The sequence below is a fragment of the Aspergillus lucknowensis genome (genome assembly GCF_044049455.1).
Source record: "Aspergillus lucknowensis strain CBS 449.75 chromosome Unknown BJX67scaffold_24, whole genome shotgun sequence".
In the NCBI taxonomy this organism is placed as follows: Eukaryota; Fungi; Ascomycota; class Eurotiomycetes; order Eurotiales; family Aspergillaceae; genus Aspergillus; species Aspergillus lucknowensis.
Genome location: NW_027263568.1, coordinates 294,202 through 310,990, shown reverse-complemented (window position 1 = coordinate 310,990; position 16,789 = coordinate 294,202). Strand labels below are relative to the sequence as shown.

Genomic DNA, 16,789 nt, shown 5'->3' with positions numbered 1-16,789 from the left:
TACTTCTACTGGGAAAGCCTTGACATACACTCCTATATTGAATTTGATATACCATGCTCAACAGATACTGTACAAGAAACCGTGGACGGAGGGATGAAATACAAATGAACATCGTTTAACCCCCCGTCTCCGTCTCAATATCGGGCTCCCTCCCCGCGAGATCTCCGCTGAATCTCTGCTTCACCTTCCATAGAGCGAATTTCGCTTCGTTTTTTGCGAATACCGCGTTACGGGCTGGCTTCCACTGCATCATACCACGCTGCTGGCGCTGCTCGCTGCGTTTGGCGGCACGTTTCGAAATGCTTGTGGAGCTTGATGCTGTATCTGCGAAGCTTGCACCCTGGCTGGACTCGGTGTGGGTTGATGGGCGACTTGGGACGCTGCTCTTTGTATCGAGGGTCGACGAACGTCGGTGGCCGTGGGGCTTGTCGTGGAGTTCGGCTTGATGACCTGGTTCACTAGACTCGGAGTGTGATGACTCGTCATCGTTGTCGTCCGGGAGATGCATGACGCCGTCTTCCTGTCCCGGAGCGGCACGATTTTTAGGGTTGGTGCCTTCATCCTGGGGTTTCTGGTTGATCTGCGAGAGAGGATCTTCACCAAATGAACCGCTCCAATCCTGACCCTTCTTATCGATCCAGCGACGGCGCTCCTTGGGGTCCGCGACTTTCAAGATATCCCGGCCCTGAAGGAGTGACTTCTCATGCATCTGCTCCGTCTGCTCGGGGACCTCAGCAGCGATATGGCGTGCCCGGACGCCCTCGGCTATGCAGGCTTCCCAGGTTTCGAAGGTCTCGCGCGAGTTATTATCGACGACGAAGCGTTCGTGGGATTCGTCTATACCAGGTGTGAATATACATCGGAACCGAAGGCGGCCGATCTCGCGAAGATCTTCGAGACCCGGAGAGCGCTTATCGTCAATGTTGGATTCAGTGATGTAGTTCTGTGTTAGGCGTTTTCCGTTCTTTGTATACCAGATTGGGATCTCGACGGGTGTATCTTCGTTGTCGGCGAGGTGCTGCAGCCAGAGGCAGGCGTAGCCCGTGACGCCGCGTTTGCCTTTAGAAATTAATTCGAAGACCACGGGAGAGCGGTAGCGATGTTTTACTGGGAGGTGAAGGTTGGATTGGAAGAGGTCGAAAGAGGCGTTGTCAGCATTGATGATACATGCGTGGCTGGAAATCTTTCCCCTGCTGCCACCTGTTCGAATGCGGATCTTGGTTCGTGCATTGAGGCCCGACGCTTCCATGCTGCCGGACGTGAACTTGAACGTTCCAACGTTCCAACCCAGCATCTGTGGGGGTAGCTTGGTCTCGACATGTCTAAAGAGGAGGGAGATGCGAATTCGGCCAAATCCGATGCCTCCATCAAGGGGATACCATCTCGTGACCTGTGAGCTTGTCTCGAAAATTTCTGAGAGCTTCAGGGGGATAACACCCAGGATCGGGTCGTGCTCTCGGTATCTCTGATCCCTAACGGTGACCGTGACCACGGCAGAGCGCCAGTCACGTACAAACCGTTCAGTCCCAGCATTGAAGATGGGCTTCGAGCTTAAAGCTTTTGCTCGTGTGCGGTAAATCTGCAAGTATCGCTCCGATGTTAGAGATGGATAAGGGAGAAAATGGGTGACTTACAAGTTCGTCGTTCAGTATTATCTTGCAGTAACTGGTTGGCAGGTCTGCGCCCTGCTCCTCAGTGTTCTCTCCGTAAGGTTTTGCCGGTTCGTACTCTCTCCCTTTCCGATCCCCGTTGCTGCCTTTGATATTTGCAAGTTGGAGGTTGACGATCTGATGCACCACGATACTCAAAATCCCGCTTGGCCACAGAGGATCAGGCGGCGTGTGAGTGACGGCGTCTTCCTCATCAGTCGTGATAATGCCCTTCTCATCCTCAAAAGCCGGATAGTCCTTCAGATTATCGGGAAGATCCTTCTTCTTTCCATCGGTTCTCAGTTCGGCTCTTAGTTTGGGCTTGCCAAAGAACCCGACTTCCCAGTGTAGCTCTCCAGGCATCTCGCTTCCTTCGTTGATACCCTGGAGCCTGGAGACATGCTGGTACATACGGCATGGATGCTGGATCATCTCACGAATCGGCAACTCAACCTTACCAACGATGTCGTCTGCTGTGTGTCGATCCGAATCCCAGAGCTCAACACTGAGGTTCTCGTCCGCTTTGATGAGCTCCGCCGTAACCAGCAACGCTGCAGTCTCTTCCCAGATTGGGTTGAGATCATCAGTGATCACTCTTGTGCAATACATTGGCTTTCCATATTTCGAGAACGAAAGGTTGATGTAAGGGTCGCTACCCCCACCTTCGCTTCCACGCCTGTCTTGTTTGCTTAAGCCTGTGGCTCGGTGGATACGAACCCACATGATCCCGAGCGCCTGGGTATCTTTAGCGATGTCATCGCCCTTAGCTATCATACTCAGATCCATAGTCATCGACTTGGGAGCTGCAAACAGACTGCAAGCAGTACCAATGGCGTAGTTCACAAAGTTAGAAATAAGAGGCAGGTTCAGAATATTGACACCCGTCTTTATCATTGGCATGCAGCCTGCTCGGATATGGGGGATTCCAGCGAGACTGAAAGTCAAGTCCTTAACGAAGGGTGCCTCGGGAATGAGCTGGAGCCTTCCGCGAACCGTTCCTACCATTTCTATCAGTTCCACAAAGACCGGGAATGGCACGCCGAAAAGTCCTCGAACACCAAGGTAGAAAACAAGCTGCATATGCATATTTCGAGCCTTTGCAGATGCGCTCTGGCCGGTAGGTTGCGCGTGGTAGGCAAAAGATGCTTCGAAGTTGTAGAAACTCCCTCCTTCCTCCAGCGCAGCGGCCTCTTCTGGGTTCTTGTTTTCCTCGTTCTCCCGACGGGCATTCTCTTGCAGCTGCTGCACATGCCCGTCAGGAAGTGAGCGAAGACTGAGCAGTCGGATTGGGTTGTTTCCTTGATCTATCTCTGCAATGCGAACGTTCTCAATGACGCCGGGCGACGACGCTTGCATGATATCTTCAATTGTATCGGCAACAGGTGCTAGCATATCGGGATTGATTAGACCCCAGATGATTCCCACGAACGTATTGATCCATTCAACAGACTCCGGGATCAGGTTCGCCGTTGCCTGGAGCACGTCATAAGTATAGTCAAATGCAGCCGTGAATTGGGGAACCTACAACTTGTCCTCGTAGCTGCTCACTGCTCCATTCCATTTCCCTACCACTGCGGATTACTTCCTCTACCCACAGCCATACTCCGCTTGCAATGCAGAAAGCTAGAGGGATAAGACCCCAATACGAGGCCCCAAAAGTCCGACCAAGGACGATGATGCCACATACGATGCCAATGCACAGACTAGTTCCTCGCTTTTTTAGGTTTTCAAACATAGGTTTGTATGATATTGTCGGGGTCGGGTAGAAGAGAATATTTGTTCTCTCTCCATGGATAGGAACGTCAGACGTAGCCCCCTCCGCAATGGGGTCTGGAGGTGCTGTGATATCCTGATTTTCTTTGTATTCGGAGAGAGGTTGGTTTGAATCGGTTTTCACAGACTTCAACAAATATCAGTGACGCCTCAATCATGAAGCCCATTGATCTTACCGTCTCTTTTCCAAGGTTGGCATTGGGAACTACCAACTACATTAATTGCAGGTCAGCAGAAGCTCCACGGTAAGGAAAGGCGTGCCGAATAGGGGGCATAGACTACCATCGGGTTCTTCACGGGCTCCATTGCCTCTGAATCCAAATCTTCGACTTCAATCTGCCTCCCAGTCGTAGGATCTGTGACTTCCCGAGTCCTGCCTTTGCCAACTTTGCGAGCTCGGTGCGGAACGGCTTCCTTGTTCTCCTTTCCCTCCGCCTTCTGCGCCCTTATAGCCATCGCCTGCTCATGGGTCTCGCGTTCTTTTTGGTCTTCCTGAAGACGTTCAATAAATTTGCCGATTGTTGGAACCTTGTTGGTTCCGCTCCAATGCTCCCCAACTCGGTGCTCCTGAGGGGAGCTCGTTCCCTTAGGGTGCGGAGGCATGCTGAATGTGCGTTGTGTGGTTCTTAGACGTAAGAAGCAGTGAGGATAATTGAGGTTATCGTATGTAGTCAATGAACTCTTCTAGTAGGGTTTCCGCGGAGTCAAGTCAGCCGAGGAAAGGAGGATGGGGGTAATAAGTTGAGAAAAAAAAAGACATATCAAGAGCCGCCAGCCCTACCGGCAATAGAGCTACGTCACCAAAGAAGAGCTGGTTCTGGAAACCGATCCGTGGACTATTGACTGGGGAGATGTGCTGTGCTGTAGGAGGCCTAGTGATGATGTCATAAATCCACAATCCTCTGTTCCTCCCATCTTGCATCGACCCTCAGAGGCTGCATTCTCAGGAATGGACAAGGGAGTATGCTCCATTGGGTTTGCCGGTTTTGCATCAATGGACCCTGCGTTTCTGCTCTGGAGGATGTGGGTTGATATGGTGTCCTATACTAAGATCTGTGCCAGGCCCTGCCATATGCCACATCCTGTCGTCAGCCGAGATATTCTCTCCTGAATTCCTTGTCGACTTGTCGAGAAACAAATACAGCGAGTTGGTTCGCCTCTCTTCGGCACGGAATAGCCAGTAGTACTGTCATGCGCCTCTGATCATGCTCCGTTAAATGTCCAATGCCTTGGATAGGTTTCGTCATTTGCTGGCGTACTCATAACCACGTTAGAAGAATCAGTCTGGACAAACTCTGCCATGATTTAGGCATCCCATAGTGCCGCATCATGGTTGATGGTCCGTACATGACATCGCCCTGAGCGCTGTCACAACCTACCCCCCTCGCTAGGGTCCTGGGCCTCTTGGTACCTAGCACAACCTGGACAACGTTCCCAGTCTCTCGCCCTATCTGGCTTGCACGTGCCTATTGTGCGAAATTGATCCACATAACCTCGTTGTATCGACCCAGGCGGAATATGGGTTGTGACGTTGACGGAAGGTTTCGACCAGACTTCCGGATTGTACTGAGAGGTCGGGTAGACAAAGTAAATACAGAAATAAGCACTGCAAGGAAGCCGTTCAAAATATCAGAGCCAATATCTCTTCAATTTGATCAGCAATTCCTTGTCAACGTCCCCAGTCCACGGCGTGTCGCGGGTTGAAGGCTTGAAAGACCTCCAGCGCTTGTGGAATAAGCCCTGGAGATCTTACCGCTATGCCCGATTTGGCAAGCTGCGATCCGCCCCAGGCCCGCGAATGATCAGTCGGAGTTTCGCACCTTCAAGCAACGAGAAGGCATCCCACGGACCAAAGCAGACGCACCCGGTGACGGAGTTATCGAGTAGAACTGATAGCCCCATCCATCCCATACAATCTTGTTGTCGCGGAAGCCGTTATTCTCAAGGGTTGGCGAAACGAAATAGTCGCACAACGTCATCACTATTTCCCACCCGCCAAAATGTCGTCAGCAGAAGAATCCCCAGCTCAAAGAGCAGCCCGCCTGAGGCGCGAACGTCGTGAGGCCAAGATCAAGGAAGGAGGCCCTGCCCGGTTGGATAAGATTACAAGCCTGAGTGGACGCACACCATCAAAAGGTACCACTTGACTCGTCTGAACCCTGTCCAGACAGGATAGCCTCGCTCGGTTCTTACCGGCTTCCATGACTTCGTCATGAGCAAGAAAACCTGAGAACTAATTGTGCTATGCACAGATCGTGAAAATGTCTCTCCATCTCCATCAGTACCTCCGACCGTGATTCCTTCTCCCAGTCCCGAGCCACAACCAACCGCTCGTCAAGCACGCCAAACATACCTGCAATCACCACCACCACCTAGCGTCGAGGATGCAAACCCAGATATAGTCCGCGAACAGCAAGAGGCACTACGCGCCCTCCTTCGACAGCCCGTACCTTCCTCTTCCCCCCAAGAAACCGGGGAAGACCCGAGCTTGAAGCTCTTCCATGCCCTTATGGGGGGGATGACGGGTGGGGATCAAGGTACCGATTCCGGTGTCGGCGCCCCCGGAGTCGGTACAGAAGGGCTCCCTGACATCGCGTCTTCCCTCGGTCTTCCTCCATGGATGTCCAGCATGCTTGGTGTTGCCACACAACAGCAGTCTGACGAACAGAGGAGGACTGTTTTGACGTGGAAGATTCTACATATTGTCTTCTCTATTGCTCTCGGGGTATACCTGGTTTTCCTGACCAGTGCCTCGGTAGCGACGTACGGAAAACAGCCGCCTCCTCCGGCGACCGCGCAGAACCCTTTCCTCTTTTTCACGACTGGAGAGCTGTTGATGGGTGGGGCGCGGGTCATGATCAAGAGCCAAAACGGCGGCTTATCAGGACCATTTTTATACATCCAACTACTGAAAGACTTCATTCGTGATGGGGGCATTATACTCTTCCTCTTTGGGATGGGTGCTTGGTGGAATCAGGGGTGGTGATGTCTTCAGTCTTGATATTCTCATTTTCCATCGCTTTTAAGATTATTTTACACTATTCTAGATGATTTCATTGATGATATTACGCTAAGTATTCCTAGTATGTTCCTACCAACATGAGAGTCTCCCTGGATCCCCGACCAGAGATTCCACCGCACCGTTATTGTTCCATCCGGACTTGCATATGAGATGACAATTCTTAGCCCCCATGCTCTCCGCCTGGGGCTTATGAATGACGACCCTTTTCGACCATTACTCTATTCTTATAGAACATGGAGAGATGATTCAGTAGCCTTATACTGTGTGACGAAGCAGTAAGAGATAAATGATAGTGGAATCAGGCATTGATCCCCTCAACCTCCATATCCCCGCTGCCAGCACCATCCCATCCATCCCCGCGACGAAAAACCCTCCGATCCTCCTCGGCGACATCCTCAAATCCCTCCCCCGTCATCCTCTTCAAAACGTCCTCAACATCGAGGTGCGTGGCCCTCGCCGCCCTAAGAATCCAGTACGACGCCTCCAAGTGCTCAACGAGCGCCTTATGGCCCCGTCCACCCAGCGACCCCAGGAGACGGCGGTACTCAGAGCGGCACAGGGCATCCGGGCAGTTGCGGCGGTTGGTTCCCGTCCAGTCTGTCTCGCAGGCGTGGCGTTTTCCTGTGATTGCTGGTTGGATGGTGACGGAGAGTTCTTGGTGGATTTGGTACTTTAGCGACGTTTCGAAGTTATCTAGGGTTGCGTTGTTTTCTGGGTGGGTGTTGCGGAGGTTGTCGCGGATGAGGCGGAAGAGGTAGTCCGCTAGGTCGGGGGACTCGGGGGTTACTATTGTGTGTAAGTATGGGTTTTGTCTGAGCAGAGGAGGGGAGAAGATGTATTTACCGAAAAGACAAGCGGCAAGCACACGCCGGAAACGATCCTTCTCAACGGGCTCGGTAAATTTCACAACATGGATGATCCGACTCGAGCACCGGAGGGCTAGATTATCATCTGGGAATCCTGCTTCAACCATGTCCGTCCAATCTGAGAAGAGGAAGTAATCTCCAGCCCTGGAGTTCATATTGAAATACACCGCCTGCCGATGACGCTCGGGCGTATCATACGGATGAAGACAGGGGATGAGCTGCGGACCATCTCTCACAGACTTGGGGATTGACGACTCGCGACAGGGGTGACGGAAGACGTTCTGTCCACAAGAGATCCAGTGCATCTTGACATCCTCGAATAGATGCTCGCGGGAACAATATCTAGATTCTGAATATGGTCCACAGCGGGGACAAATAACCGTTGCGCCGTCCCAGAGGTTGCATTGTTTCTCGCAGTTTGCTTTGGCGCACGGAAAGCCGTGGCTGTCGAGTTGCCAGAAGAAACCTTCCGGCTTTTGGGCGGTGATTGTGTGTCCATGCTCGGTCTGGATGTCACTGTCCCTTCCTCTGGTGGAGGAGGGCGAAGGGTGTGCGTGGGTACTTATAGGTGGCGCTTGGGGGGAAGATGGAGCCCGAAGCCGTGGAGTGGTGGCGGTATCCTGCTTCTTGCGGTGTCCTGTAGGCGGCTCAGACGTGGCTACGGTGTGTGGAGAGTACGCCGTGCCTCGGTTTGCAGGAGAAAACGTGGATGAAGCCGTGCGTGTAGACTTTGGTGTTGAGGTAGCAAGGGAGCGCTTCGCATCTGCTAACTGTTAGCTGTTCTGCAGCGATAGATACTCCCGGAGATATAGGCTAACCTCTCGCCTCAGCAGGTTCGGGGGTCTTGGGTGCTTTAATCGGCGAATGCCTGGTATCCGGCTGTTTTGCAGACGAACCTTGTGGCTTGGGATGTGCTGATTTACGCTCAAGCTTGGTCGACTTGCCCTGCTTGGGTTTATCAGGAAGTGAAGTGAGGCCGTCAGGCTTCGAAACGCCTCCGAGCAGCAACTTAGATTCGGCCTCAGGCTCACTGACCTCAGTGTTTGCCTCGTTTCCCTTCTTCTGTTTCTTCTTCGACTTGTTCTTCTTCTTCTTGGGCTTCTTGTCAACCACAAAATCCATGATACTGGCCTTTTCGAATGCCATGCTGTCAGGTGGTCCCTCAGAAGACGAGGTCGGAAGCTTGACTTTCAAGATACCTTTCAATGCCTCCTTCGACGGCCGGTCAGACTCACAGAGCCGGCTCAGAGTCCGAGAGCGAAGAACAGCAACCGCCTGGGTGCGAGTGTTGTGCTGCTCAACTAGAGACCAGATTAGCGGTGTTATTGTTTAAGGCATGGGATAGTGGATGAGAGCATAAGCGGTACTTACCACTTTCGACCCTAGCAGCTCCAAAATCAATCGGAAGTGAATAACTTCTCTTCCTCATATGTCCGAGTATAAGCGGCTGTGTTGCATTGCGGTCCCCTTGCCCACTAGAGACATTGTGAGTCGAGCTTTGGCAGGAGGTCTGGAGATCGTTATGCCGCTGCTCTCTACGCTCGCTTCCTTTACACTTGAAGGCATGGTCGATGATACTGGCACGTCTCTCGCGAACCTCATCAGCCTCACCTGGGGGTGACTGTTGGCCCTTTGCAAGCAAACTCGCGGCATTTCCTTCTTCATCGCCGTCTGAAAGGTTGGTGCAGACAGTTTTGAAGCCACGAAACGCCATACCGAGTGTTCAGTCTTGAGACTTAACACTCAAGAGACCAGTACCGTACCAAAGAGAGCCAAACGGATACAAGCAGGATTACTGACCAAGGTATGCTTCGTAGGGTATCTTGAGCCGACCTTAGAGAGACTAAGGTTCTCAACTTCCTATATGGAACTTTCCTCGTCGAGCGTGGGGTGCTGCCTCAGCCTCCTTCTGAAGAAGAGAGAAAGGTGGTCAACAGATCAATGGAAGTCTGAAAGAATTTAAGAGTTTTGTTATGAGCTCCGCGATTCTCTGCCATGGCGACAAGAGTAAGACTGTTGCCCTAGGTCCCAGTTTGCGGCGTAGCATGGGGGGACAAAGATACATACTCATGCATGAGCATGCACAAGGCTTGATTTTTGAGGCAGATATTGGTGGGCTTTATATCTGCCATCACGCCTATATCAAGGTGGACAAGGGAGATACGTCTGGCAGGGCGATCATGAAAGAAGGAGGTGTCAAGTGTCCCTCACTAAATTCAGAAGCTGCGCTGCAGGAGCTATGGAAAGGCATGTTACAGGATATTTGAACCCTCCCAGCATGGAGCCTGCCTACAGCCTCGACTCTCGTCTTAGCTGTTCCATACCATATTCAGGTATCTTCGGCTTCGTGGATAGCTGCTCAGGAATACCACCTCCGACTTCTGGGCTCCTCTCCCCTGTTGTCTCGGGGAGAAGACTTACAAACAAGTTCCGCCAGCTCGGTGTAGAGAGTGCTGCCACAGTCTTCGAAAGGGGTTTCCTTGAAAGGACCAAACAGCACTGAGCAACGCTCTCTCCAAAGACATTCAATGGGTCACAGAGAGCCCTGCGGCGTCTTGTTTGCAGCCTGAGGCAACAAAGCAACAACGTCTTCAAGATCATCAGGCCACTGCACAAACGACGACCCTGCGCAAGGGCATGCGCGAGCCTTGTGCAAAATGGATTGCCGATCTATGACTATTTATGGCTGTCGAGAGCTTGACATCCCAGACCTTGTCCCACAAAAGCATGGAACCATCTTTGGGACACAAGTCTCGGGAGCAAGCAAGGAGAAAGAAGAAAAAGAGAAAGTGGAGCTGATGAAGTTCGAGTTGCAACTGGAACAAAAGTCGATCTCCGACGATCCTCTTCAATCCCCTCGTATGCCTCGTATCGGCACGCGAGAACACGGTCTCCCGCTACCAACTTCAATTCTGGGTCTGTTGACTCTGTTCTCTCGAGAAATGTCGTGACGAGTGATCCCGCTGTCGTATTCGTTGTTCAAGGTTGGTGTTGAAGGATCCAATAATTTCGTAGTCTCGTAACCAACACTTGGTCTGTGCATGGTGCGGTCTGTTTGGCTCGATTTAAGGTCGCTGGCCTGGAGCGATGGAAGAGATGTGCATGAACGTGATGCCGAATATGCCCTGAAGATTCTTTGAGATTTCGAAGGAACCAAGACTAAACAAATACGTCAATTCAGCGCGATTGACTTCGTATTACTGAAGAAGAGATGCATGGATTCAGATCCGCTCTGGTTGTCCCAGACAACTCGGAGAGCGGGTGAAATGGGATGAATTGTTGAAACAATTAAAAGTCGAAGTATGAATGGCGAAAAGGAGAATATAGTGTGTGCTAACATCATCTATAAATAGAGAACCCAATGTTACCTGGCTCTTGCCATGCGAAGTCCATTCTAAATGCCATCTATGATGCAGAATTTGTAAACAACGATGCGATGCACGTGACGCAGGTGCAGATGCAGATGCAGAATACAGTTGCCCAGTCGGCTAGTCAATGCGGTGGATCGGGGTCTGAGGGCTCTTGGGAAAGAGTGGCGTTACTTTTGGATATGTCACTCGAGGTGATAGAGATTGAGGCCGATAACTTTGCTCGCGTTTTGGGGTCAGGCGCAGCAACTTCCGGCAGGTTGGGTTCCTTGGTGGGTTCTTTTTCTGTCCCTAATATGGGCGACTTTGGTGCATTGTGCGTTGGGACAGAAGGCCGTCGCTCTGTAGCATCGCTCAGATGGGTACCTTCCAAGGGTCCCAAAGTCCACCTCCACGCCCGGCGACGCTTGAGACGTCCTTGCCGAGGGGTTTGAGGAGTCAACGAAACGTATGGGTCTTCCAGCCCATCCATGAGGGCGACCGCGCGTACTTGTCGCTCAGAGTTGCGATACTTTCGCTTCTTTTTCTTCTCCGAGGTCGGGCCGGAAGCAGTAGGCTCCGTTTCTCCGTCACCGTCATCGGACGGTGTGGTTTCAGACGAGACCGTGCTCGAAGTAGAATAATCCGATTCTTCGTCGGAGCTTGTTTCACAGGAGTCGGCTTCTGATTCGGAGACGAGATCCGAGTGCCGTGCGGTGTATGTCACAGTCTCAATCTCCTCCTCCAGCGGATTTCGGTAGGTAACCTGCTTCTTGGTCGGGAAGAATACTCGGCGTGAAGTAGAGGCTCCCTTCTGCGCGCTCGGGGCGACTGAGTTTGATCGTCGCTTCGATTCCAACGGTGAGTTGCGAAGAATGCTCCTCACGCCAAGCGGAAGTTGGTACGGGTTGCTGGAAGTAAATGGGGATGACGGCTTGGAGAGCCGACTAATGGAAGTTCTTGACGGGGAAGCAGTTGCTGAAGATGGATATACGAAATCGTAAGCGTTCTTAAAGGTGTTACGGACTGTGGGAGATGCCGTGGGACCAGCAGCTAACGAGAGCGATAAGCCAGTTGATGAGCTGCCAAAGGCGACGGGAAGCGCAGATGTCTGGAGAGTGAGCTTCGGCCTTGGAGGAGCGGATGGTCGGCTCGTCGTCCCATTTGAGGTCAGGCCGCACGACATGCTGGGATGTGACACTGATGAAGGTTGTGGTGGAATGGCGGGGGGCATGATCGGATGCGACGCAGAGGCTTCAGCGCCAGACGAGGATGAAGAGAGAGGAAGGTGGTGGGAGGCTTGAGGGGGCATTGCAGTTGCGAGCATGGCGGAGGCGGCGCAGACCAACAGCAAGAGGGTGCGCAGCAGGAGGGGCAGGGAAAGTAATAATATGATGAATATAATATTATCATCCGAGGGTAAACATGGGAAGAAGAATAATGCTGACGCTGGAATGTCACAAAGAACAGGGTTGGCGCAGCCGTGAGAAGACAAGAGGAGCAGATGATGGCAGTGCGCCCCGCATGAGAGCGCTTAGAGGGTGGCTGAGAGAAGACGAGACGACGAGCGCAAGCGGCGATAAAAACACGAAGAGGACATCCGTCGCAAAGGCGAGAGCGCAACAAGGCCAGTTAAAAAGAGCGAGCGAGCGGAAGAAAACAAGAGGCGGACGATGATTGTCGGTGTCGAGGCAAGAACTGGGTGTCCGCCGAGTCTCTGTACGAGGCTTCCGTTTTTAGAAAAGGATGACGCCTCTGCGGAGACAACGCGAACGACTTCATATTTTGTCTCTCTCAGAATAGAAGATGGAGAGAGAAAAGGAAAGAGGAGGCAATCCAGGCAGATTCATTTCCACATTTGCACCACGAAGATCAGAGAACAGCGTCGGGTTCCCCGTGTTCATCGTATAAACGGGGCAGTCGATCGGGAGCCACGGATTTCTAAATATAGCCGCCAAGGTCTAGACGACTCAGATGGACATTTCAGGCTTAGTGAGTGGCAATCGGGTGCCAATTTTTTCAGACATTTGACTTTGAGAAAATTTTGATGGTTGAGAGGCAACCAAAGAGCCTCAGGAGTCGCACGCTCCATTTCCCCGGATCTGTTGCTGTACCTGGTGGATTCGATCACGGGACTAGAAACATACGTCAGAATCAAAACAAACTGCAAAGAGCATCATCAATCATCATAAGCAGGCGGCGCCCCTTTGGAATATCCCGGCACATCCTCCTGCGGCGCCCTCTCTGACTCCGACAACTCATGAGACCCTGCCAGCACTGTCACTGGATGTTGATGACTGAGCTTCAACTCCTCACCCACCACATCCACCTGCACCTCCCAGACCAAAGAATAAGAGCGACCAACATTATATGTCCGAAAGGAAGGACGGATACCGGTTTTGCGCAGCCTGAAATCTAGAATCTCGCCGAGATCGAGATGCGGTCGTTCTGGGGATCCTGCCCGCGGCGTGATGGTGAGAGACACTTCCTGGTCGAGCGCGCCGATAGCGGTGGGTGGGATGAGGGTTATCTCTTCGTCGGACTTGAAGCAAGTGTGCTTTTCTGCTTGGACGGTGGTGTGCGGCTTGAGGCGGAGGCTGAATGATTTGATGGTGATTGTCTGGGGCACGTCGTGGATGATCTCGCTTGTGGAGCCATGATCGGCTTCAATGGACAGAGAAAGTGGGATGAGGGACGGATTCTCGACTTGCAGAGTATGAGGGAGCGTCACACGAAGGTTGAATGCGAGCCTGGGAACGCTCGACGACATGAACGCCTGCCGTGTCTTCTGGCGAAATGTGAGCTCTCCAACGCCGGGGACCAGCCTGTATGCAACGACAGAATTCGTCATTCGATGCTGTCTCAAGCAAAAGTCGTCTATAGGTGGACCGAGGTTAACGGTCTTCAAATAGAACGGCGCAGTAACGGTATGTGTCATCTTCCTCGTCCTCCCCTTGTACTGATGCGAGAGCTCAATAGTCGCTTGCACGTAATATTCGACAGACGCCCTGAAACTCTCGTTCCGCATGATGCTTTCCGAGAAAGTCGAGAAGGTCCCCGGAGGAGGAAAGGTAGCGACACCGTCAGCACTTGATGGTGCGTAGTAGTATCTTTTCTGGTGACTTTGCCGAATGTCCTTGACAATTGAGGGAATTGTGAGGGCGAAGGGCCATGACATGCCCGCGCTGCCTTCAGGAATATGCAATGGCGCGTCGGGTAACAGGATTTGAGCCTCTAGTGGGGCGCTTAGGCAGTTGAATTCGCTCTCGTAGCGGCGCACGGATTGGTTCTGCTTGATCTTGATTTTGGACTTACATTTCCCATGAAGTGTGACGACTACTCTCGCCTCTGGAGCAACGCCCGGTGCGGTGCGGGAGACTGTGCCAACGATCGTCTCGCCAGGGATATATCGCGGGAATCTGCCATTCTCCAGTTCAATACTAAGCTCTGGACTTTGGGATACATAGCTGGACATAGTTGGTGATTCTTCATCTTTTGCATTCTTTCATTCAAAGATTTGGATACTGCGATTCCAGTACAAGTTATATGTCGTCATGCAGGTGGCTGTGGATAGAAGCCTCGTGGATGGCCCAGGCACAGCCCCGCTTCGGGCGTTTGGCTGCAATTTGATGAACATGACTTTGGGAAACTTGAATGGGATCGATTAAGAGCGACTCGATAAGCTGAGTCACAGCACTCATGGACTGCTGACGATTCCCATGCCACAGATCATCTGCCAGGCCCAGGCCCTAGACAGCATCTCTAACATCTACAGAACCTCGTTGGAAATGGTTCGTTGTCTTGTGAAAGGAATCACATCTGGTGACGTGAACTAATTTGTCAACAAAAGGTTCCATATCTGTGAATACTCCTCATGAGAGACTGCTCAAAACACCAGCAAGTACTGTGACTCACGCCCAAACCTGGGTTCCGACATCACGATCCCAGAAATTCAGCCATACTCTTGGACGGACAGCGATCAATGCTCGCACAGACTGAAGTCGCCCAGCTCAAACACCTCATTGGCGATTTCTGTCGTTGCCGTCCGCTCCTGCATCAGCTCCAACCTATACTGACAGGCTTCTTCCATACTGATGTGGCTAACATCCATATTCTGCACCACCATCTCCTTTAGTTCTAGTGGGAGTCGCTGTGGCAGGGCGTTAATGATACCCTCTTTTCTTTCTTCCCACCAGTCTTCCCTCTGTGGAGGGACATTAGCCGAAGAAATGATGCGATAATTCGGGTCCACCAAAAACAGTGCCAGAATTTTCCGATGCCCTGGCTTTGATGAGTTTGCTAAGGCGAATGGCGACACGCAATGTTGAAGATTATTCGGGAAAGTAAGCAAGCGACCTTCACGGGTAGATATGCTACCAAGGTCTTGGGTGACTCGAGTCTCACCACGTCCCTTCACGTCTTCATCAAAGCCAAGGACCTCCTGAAGAAAGTCGAACTCATCCTGGGGGGGTAAATACCGAATATCTTCGCGAAGGGCGCGTTGACGGAAAGCAAGACTACTCTCGGTGATATTATCGCTTTCGTAGTAATAGATGGCAGTGGCACAAATATGCTCGTTGAGTGCCCCTTCGACATGCCACGATCCGCCATGATATTCCGGCTTCTCAGGTGTCAATTCTATATTGGCAAGCTTGACGATAACCTGGAGTCCTTGGGTGTAATCTTCACGCAGATTTATCCCGTTTTCTGGTGTAACTACCTTCGGGTCGAAATCGCCTGGTTCGGGCTGTACTATCTCGCGCTTTTCTTCCCAGTCACTGTACGAAGAACTGGGAGAGCACGGATCATACTCAACCCCGTCATAATCGATGCGATGCTTGTCGTTGTTGACGTTGGATAAGGTGAGATTCCACATAGGAATAGCCTGAACGATAAGCTTCTCAACCACCTTGTAAAGTGGGCGATTCTTCCTTGGGTGAAGGTTGTTGATATATGACACAATGTGGCAGCCACCATCGCTAGAAAACTCAACGTCACAAGGCATCCATTGAAACTTTGTGCTGAAGACGAGGCTCGAAGTCTTGTGGGACATTGGTAACAATTGCCCCTCGCCAATATAGTTTAGGCAATCGTCAAGGTCTATCAACCTGTCGGGAAGGATACGAGAACGGCTGTAGATGACTGGAAATAGAGATGGATGGACAAGGTCCACCACTTTTTCCTCCGAGCCAGGGTGGAAATCTTTCTTAGGATCCATCTCCAGTGGCTTCACGGCAGCCCGCAGTTCCTGCTGCAGCTCCAGTGAAATTGCTGAATCAGATATGATGACCCCAGTGTCAAAAACCATGACCATCCCATTTTTGTCAAGATAATCCGCCTTCCACTGAAGCTCCTTGAAGATCCAATCCATCATCTTGGGGGAAACATCTCTCCCGCTGTTAGCCACTTCCTCGCGCCATTTTGCCGTGATCTCATCGTCAAAGACCTGAAGGAAACGAGGGTTAATGGAGCTCTTTTTGAATGGCCAGTAATGATTCCTACCTTGCGAAACTATTCAGGCTTATCGATTATTGAGTTCATAACTTGACGCATCAAAATTTCTCGAAGCGTATCGAATCGCCTATCGTTTATTAGTCAGTTCGTCGGGGACCGTTGGGGGTGTGTTGCTTGCCCAAACTCCTCATCTTCAACTTGGTCGGGATCCAGGGCGTTTGGGAACGTCTCGGTGTCCGGCGCGTATTCGAGAGGCAAGGAAAACCCTGGAAGATCAAGTCTGGCTGCTTTCGACATTCTGAACGATGGCCACAAAGAAGTCTTGAGGCAAGGATGGGGTCCGCCTTTAAGGAGGAGCCCCCAATGTTAGCGCAAAGCTTGCCATCATCAGGCGGTCTCATGGAACCGAGTGCTCAGCCGCTTCGATGCAGAGCTGGGATCAATATCTTACGCCCCATCGAACGAGACTGAAACGAGGGCATCGAAAGCTTATGCACTGATTCTAAGGGAGAATAATGCTTGGTGGATAGGGCTTATGGGCGCCCAGTAACCCGGCGAGAAGCAAACCTGGGGAATTTGATAACGACGACGATTACCCCCACCAGCTCTTGGCGAATTGTTTCTCCTCAACAACTTCCTTAAGACGATAATTTCAAAGAGAGGGCCAAGGCAGAATAC

General features: G+C 51.7%; 6 protein-coding genes across 6 annotated transcripts; 1 reads left to right on the top strand and 5 right to left on the bottom strand.

Moving 5' to 3' along the window:
• Positions 1 to 12: 12 nt before the first annotated feature.
• On the bottom strand, positions 13 to 4,119 carry BJX67DRAFT_133023 (C2 domain protein). Its single transcript, XM_071024564.1, has 5 exons — positions 3,705 to 4,119; positions 3,599 to 3,634; positions 3,175 to 3,549; positions 1,635 to 3,122; positions 13 to 1,579 (listed from the first exon to the last, which is right to left on the bottom strand). The coding sequence occupies exons 1-5, from the start codon at positions 4,023 to 4,025 to the stop codon at positions 116 to 118; spliced, it is 3,684 nt and encodes a 1,227-aa protein (XP_070885581.1). The 5' UTR covers positions 4,026 to 4,119; the 3' UTR covers positions 13 to 115.
• Positions 4,120 to 5,248: 1,129 nt separating this feature from the next.
• On the top strand, positions 5,249 to 6,494 carry BJX67DRAFT_355248 (uncharacterized protein). The gene is made up of 2 exons (XM_071029292.1): positions 5,249 to 5,558; positions 5,675 to 6,494. Exons 1-2 carry the CDS (start codon positions 5,423 to 5,425, stop codon positions 6,406 to 6,408), a joined length of 870 nt encoding a protein of 289 aa, XP_070885580.1. The 5' UTR covers positions 5,249 to 5,422; the 3' UTR covers positions 6,409 to 6,494.
• An 81-nt stretch (positions 6,495 to 6,575) lies between these two features.
• On the bottom strand, positions 6,576 to 9,591 carry BJX67DRAFT_133002 (uncharacterized protein). The gene is made up of 4 exons (XM_071024563.1): positions 8,682 to 9,591; positions 8,129 to 8,611; positions 7,288 to 8,073; positions 6,576 to 7,230 (listed from the first exon to the last, which is right to left on the bottom strand). The coding sequence occupies exons 1-4, from the start codon at positions 9,022 to 9,024 to the stop codon at positions 6,743 to 6,745; spliced, it is 2,100 nt and encodes a 699-aa protein (XP_070885579.1). The 5' UTR covers positions 9,025 to 9,591; the 3' UTR covers positions 6,576 to 6,742.
• A 941-nt stretch (positions 9,592 to 10,532) lies between these two features.
• On the bottom strand, positions 10,533 to 12,157 carry BJX67DRAFT_133038 (uncharacterized protein). The gene has a single exon (XM_071024566.1). The coding sequence runs from the start codon at positions 11,982 to 11,984 to the stop codon at positions 10,803 to 10,805; it is 1,182 nt and encodes a 393-aa protein (XP_070885578.1). The 5' UTR covers positions 11,985 to 12,157; the 3' UTR covers positions 10,533 to 10,802.
• Positions 12,158 to 12,770: 613 nt separating this feature from the next.
• BJX67DRAFT_133137 (uncharacterized protein) lies at positions 12,771 to 14,356 on the bottom strand. The gene has a single exon (XM_071024567.1). It carries the CDS (start codon positions 14,130 to 14,132, stop codon positions 12,837 to 12,839), a length of 1,296 nt encoding a protein of 431 aa, XP_070885577.1. The 5' UTR covers positions 14,133 to 14,356; the 3' UTR covers positions 12,771 to 12,836.
• A 280-nt stretch (positions 14,357 to 14,636) lies between these two features.
• On the bottom strand, positions 14,637 to 16,408 carry BJX67DRAFT_372529 (DUF4246 domain-containing protein; the record flags this gene model as incomplete). The annotated part of the gene is made up of 3 exons (XM_071031265.1): positions 14,637 to 16,128; positions 16,170 to 16,238; positions 16,296 to 16,408. The coding sequence occupies 3 exons, from the start codon at positions 16,406 to 16,408 to the stop codon at positions 14,637 to 14,639; spliced, it is 1,674 nt and encodes a 557-aa protein (XP_070885576.1).
• Between the last annotated feature and the right edge of the window lie 381 nt (positions 16,409 to 16,789).

Coding starts and splice junctions, on each gene's coding strand:
- BJX67DRAFT_133002 (XM_071024563.1), bottom strand. CDS start 9,024: ATGGCGTTTCGTGGCTTCAAAACTGTCTGCACCAACCTTTCAGACGGC. Junction 8,612..8,681: donor AGCTGCTAGGGTCGAAAGTG/GTAAGTACCGCT, acceptor TCTGGTCTCTAG/TTGAGCAGCACAACACTCGC. Junction 7,231..7,287: donor GCTTGCCGCTTGTCTTTTCG/GTAAATACATCT, acceptor TACACACAATAG/TAACCCCCGAGTCCCCCGAC.
- BJX67DRAFT_133038 (XM_071024566.1), bottom strand. CDS start 11,984: ATGCTCGCAACTGCAATGCCCCCTCAAGCCTCCCACCACCTTCCTCTC.
- BJX67DRAFT_355248 (XM_071029292.1), top strand. CDS start 5,423: ATGTCGTCAGCAGAAGAATCCCCAGCTCAAAGAGCAGCCCGCCTGAGG. Junction 5,559..5,674: donor TGGACGCACACCATCAAAAG/GTACCACTTGAC, acceptor TGCTATGCACAG/ATCGTGAAAATGTCTCTCCA.
- BJX67DRAFT_133137 (XM_071024567.1), bottom strand. CDS start 14,132: ATGTCCAGCTATGTATCCCAAAGTCCAGAGCTTAGTATTGAACTGGAG.
- BJX67DRAFT_133023 (XM_071024564.1), bottom strand. CDS start 4,025: ATGCCTCCGCACCCTAAGGGAACGAGCTCCCCTCAGGAGCACCGAGTT. Junction 3,635..3,704: donor AGCCCGTGAAGAACCCGATG/GTAGTCTATGCC, acceptor CAATTAATGTAG/TTGGTAGTTCCCAATGCCAA. Junction 3,550..3,598: donor CCAACCTTGGAAAAGAGACG/GTAAGATCAATG, acceptor TATTTGTTGAAG/TCTGTGAAAACCGATTCAAA.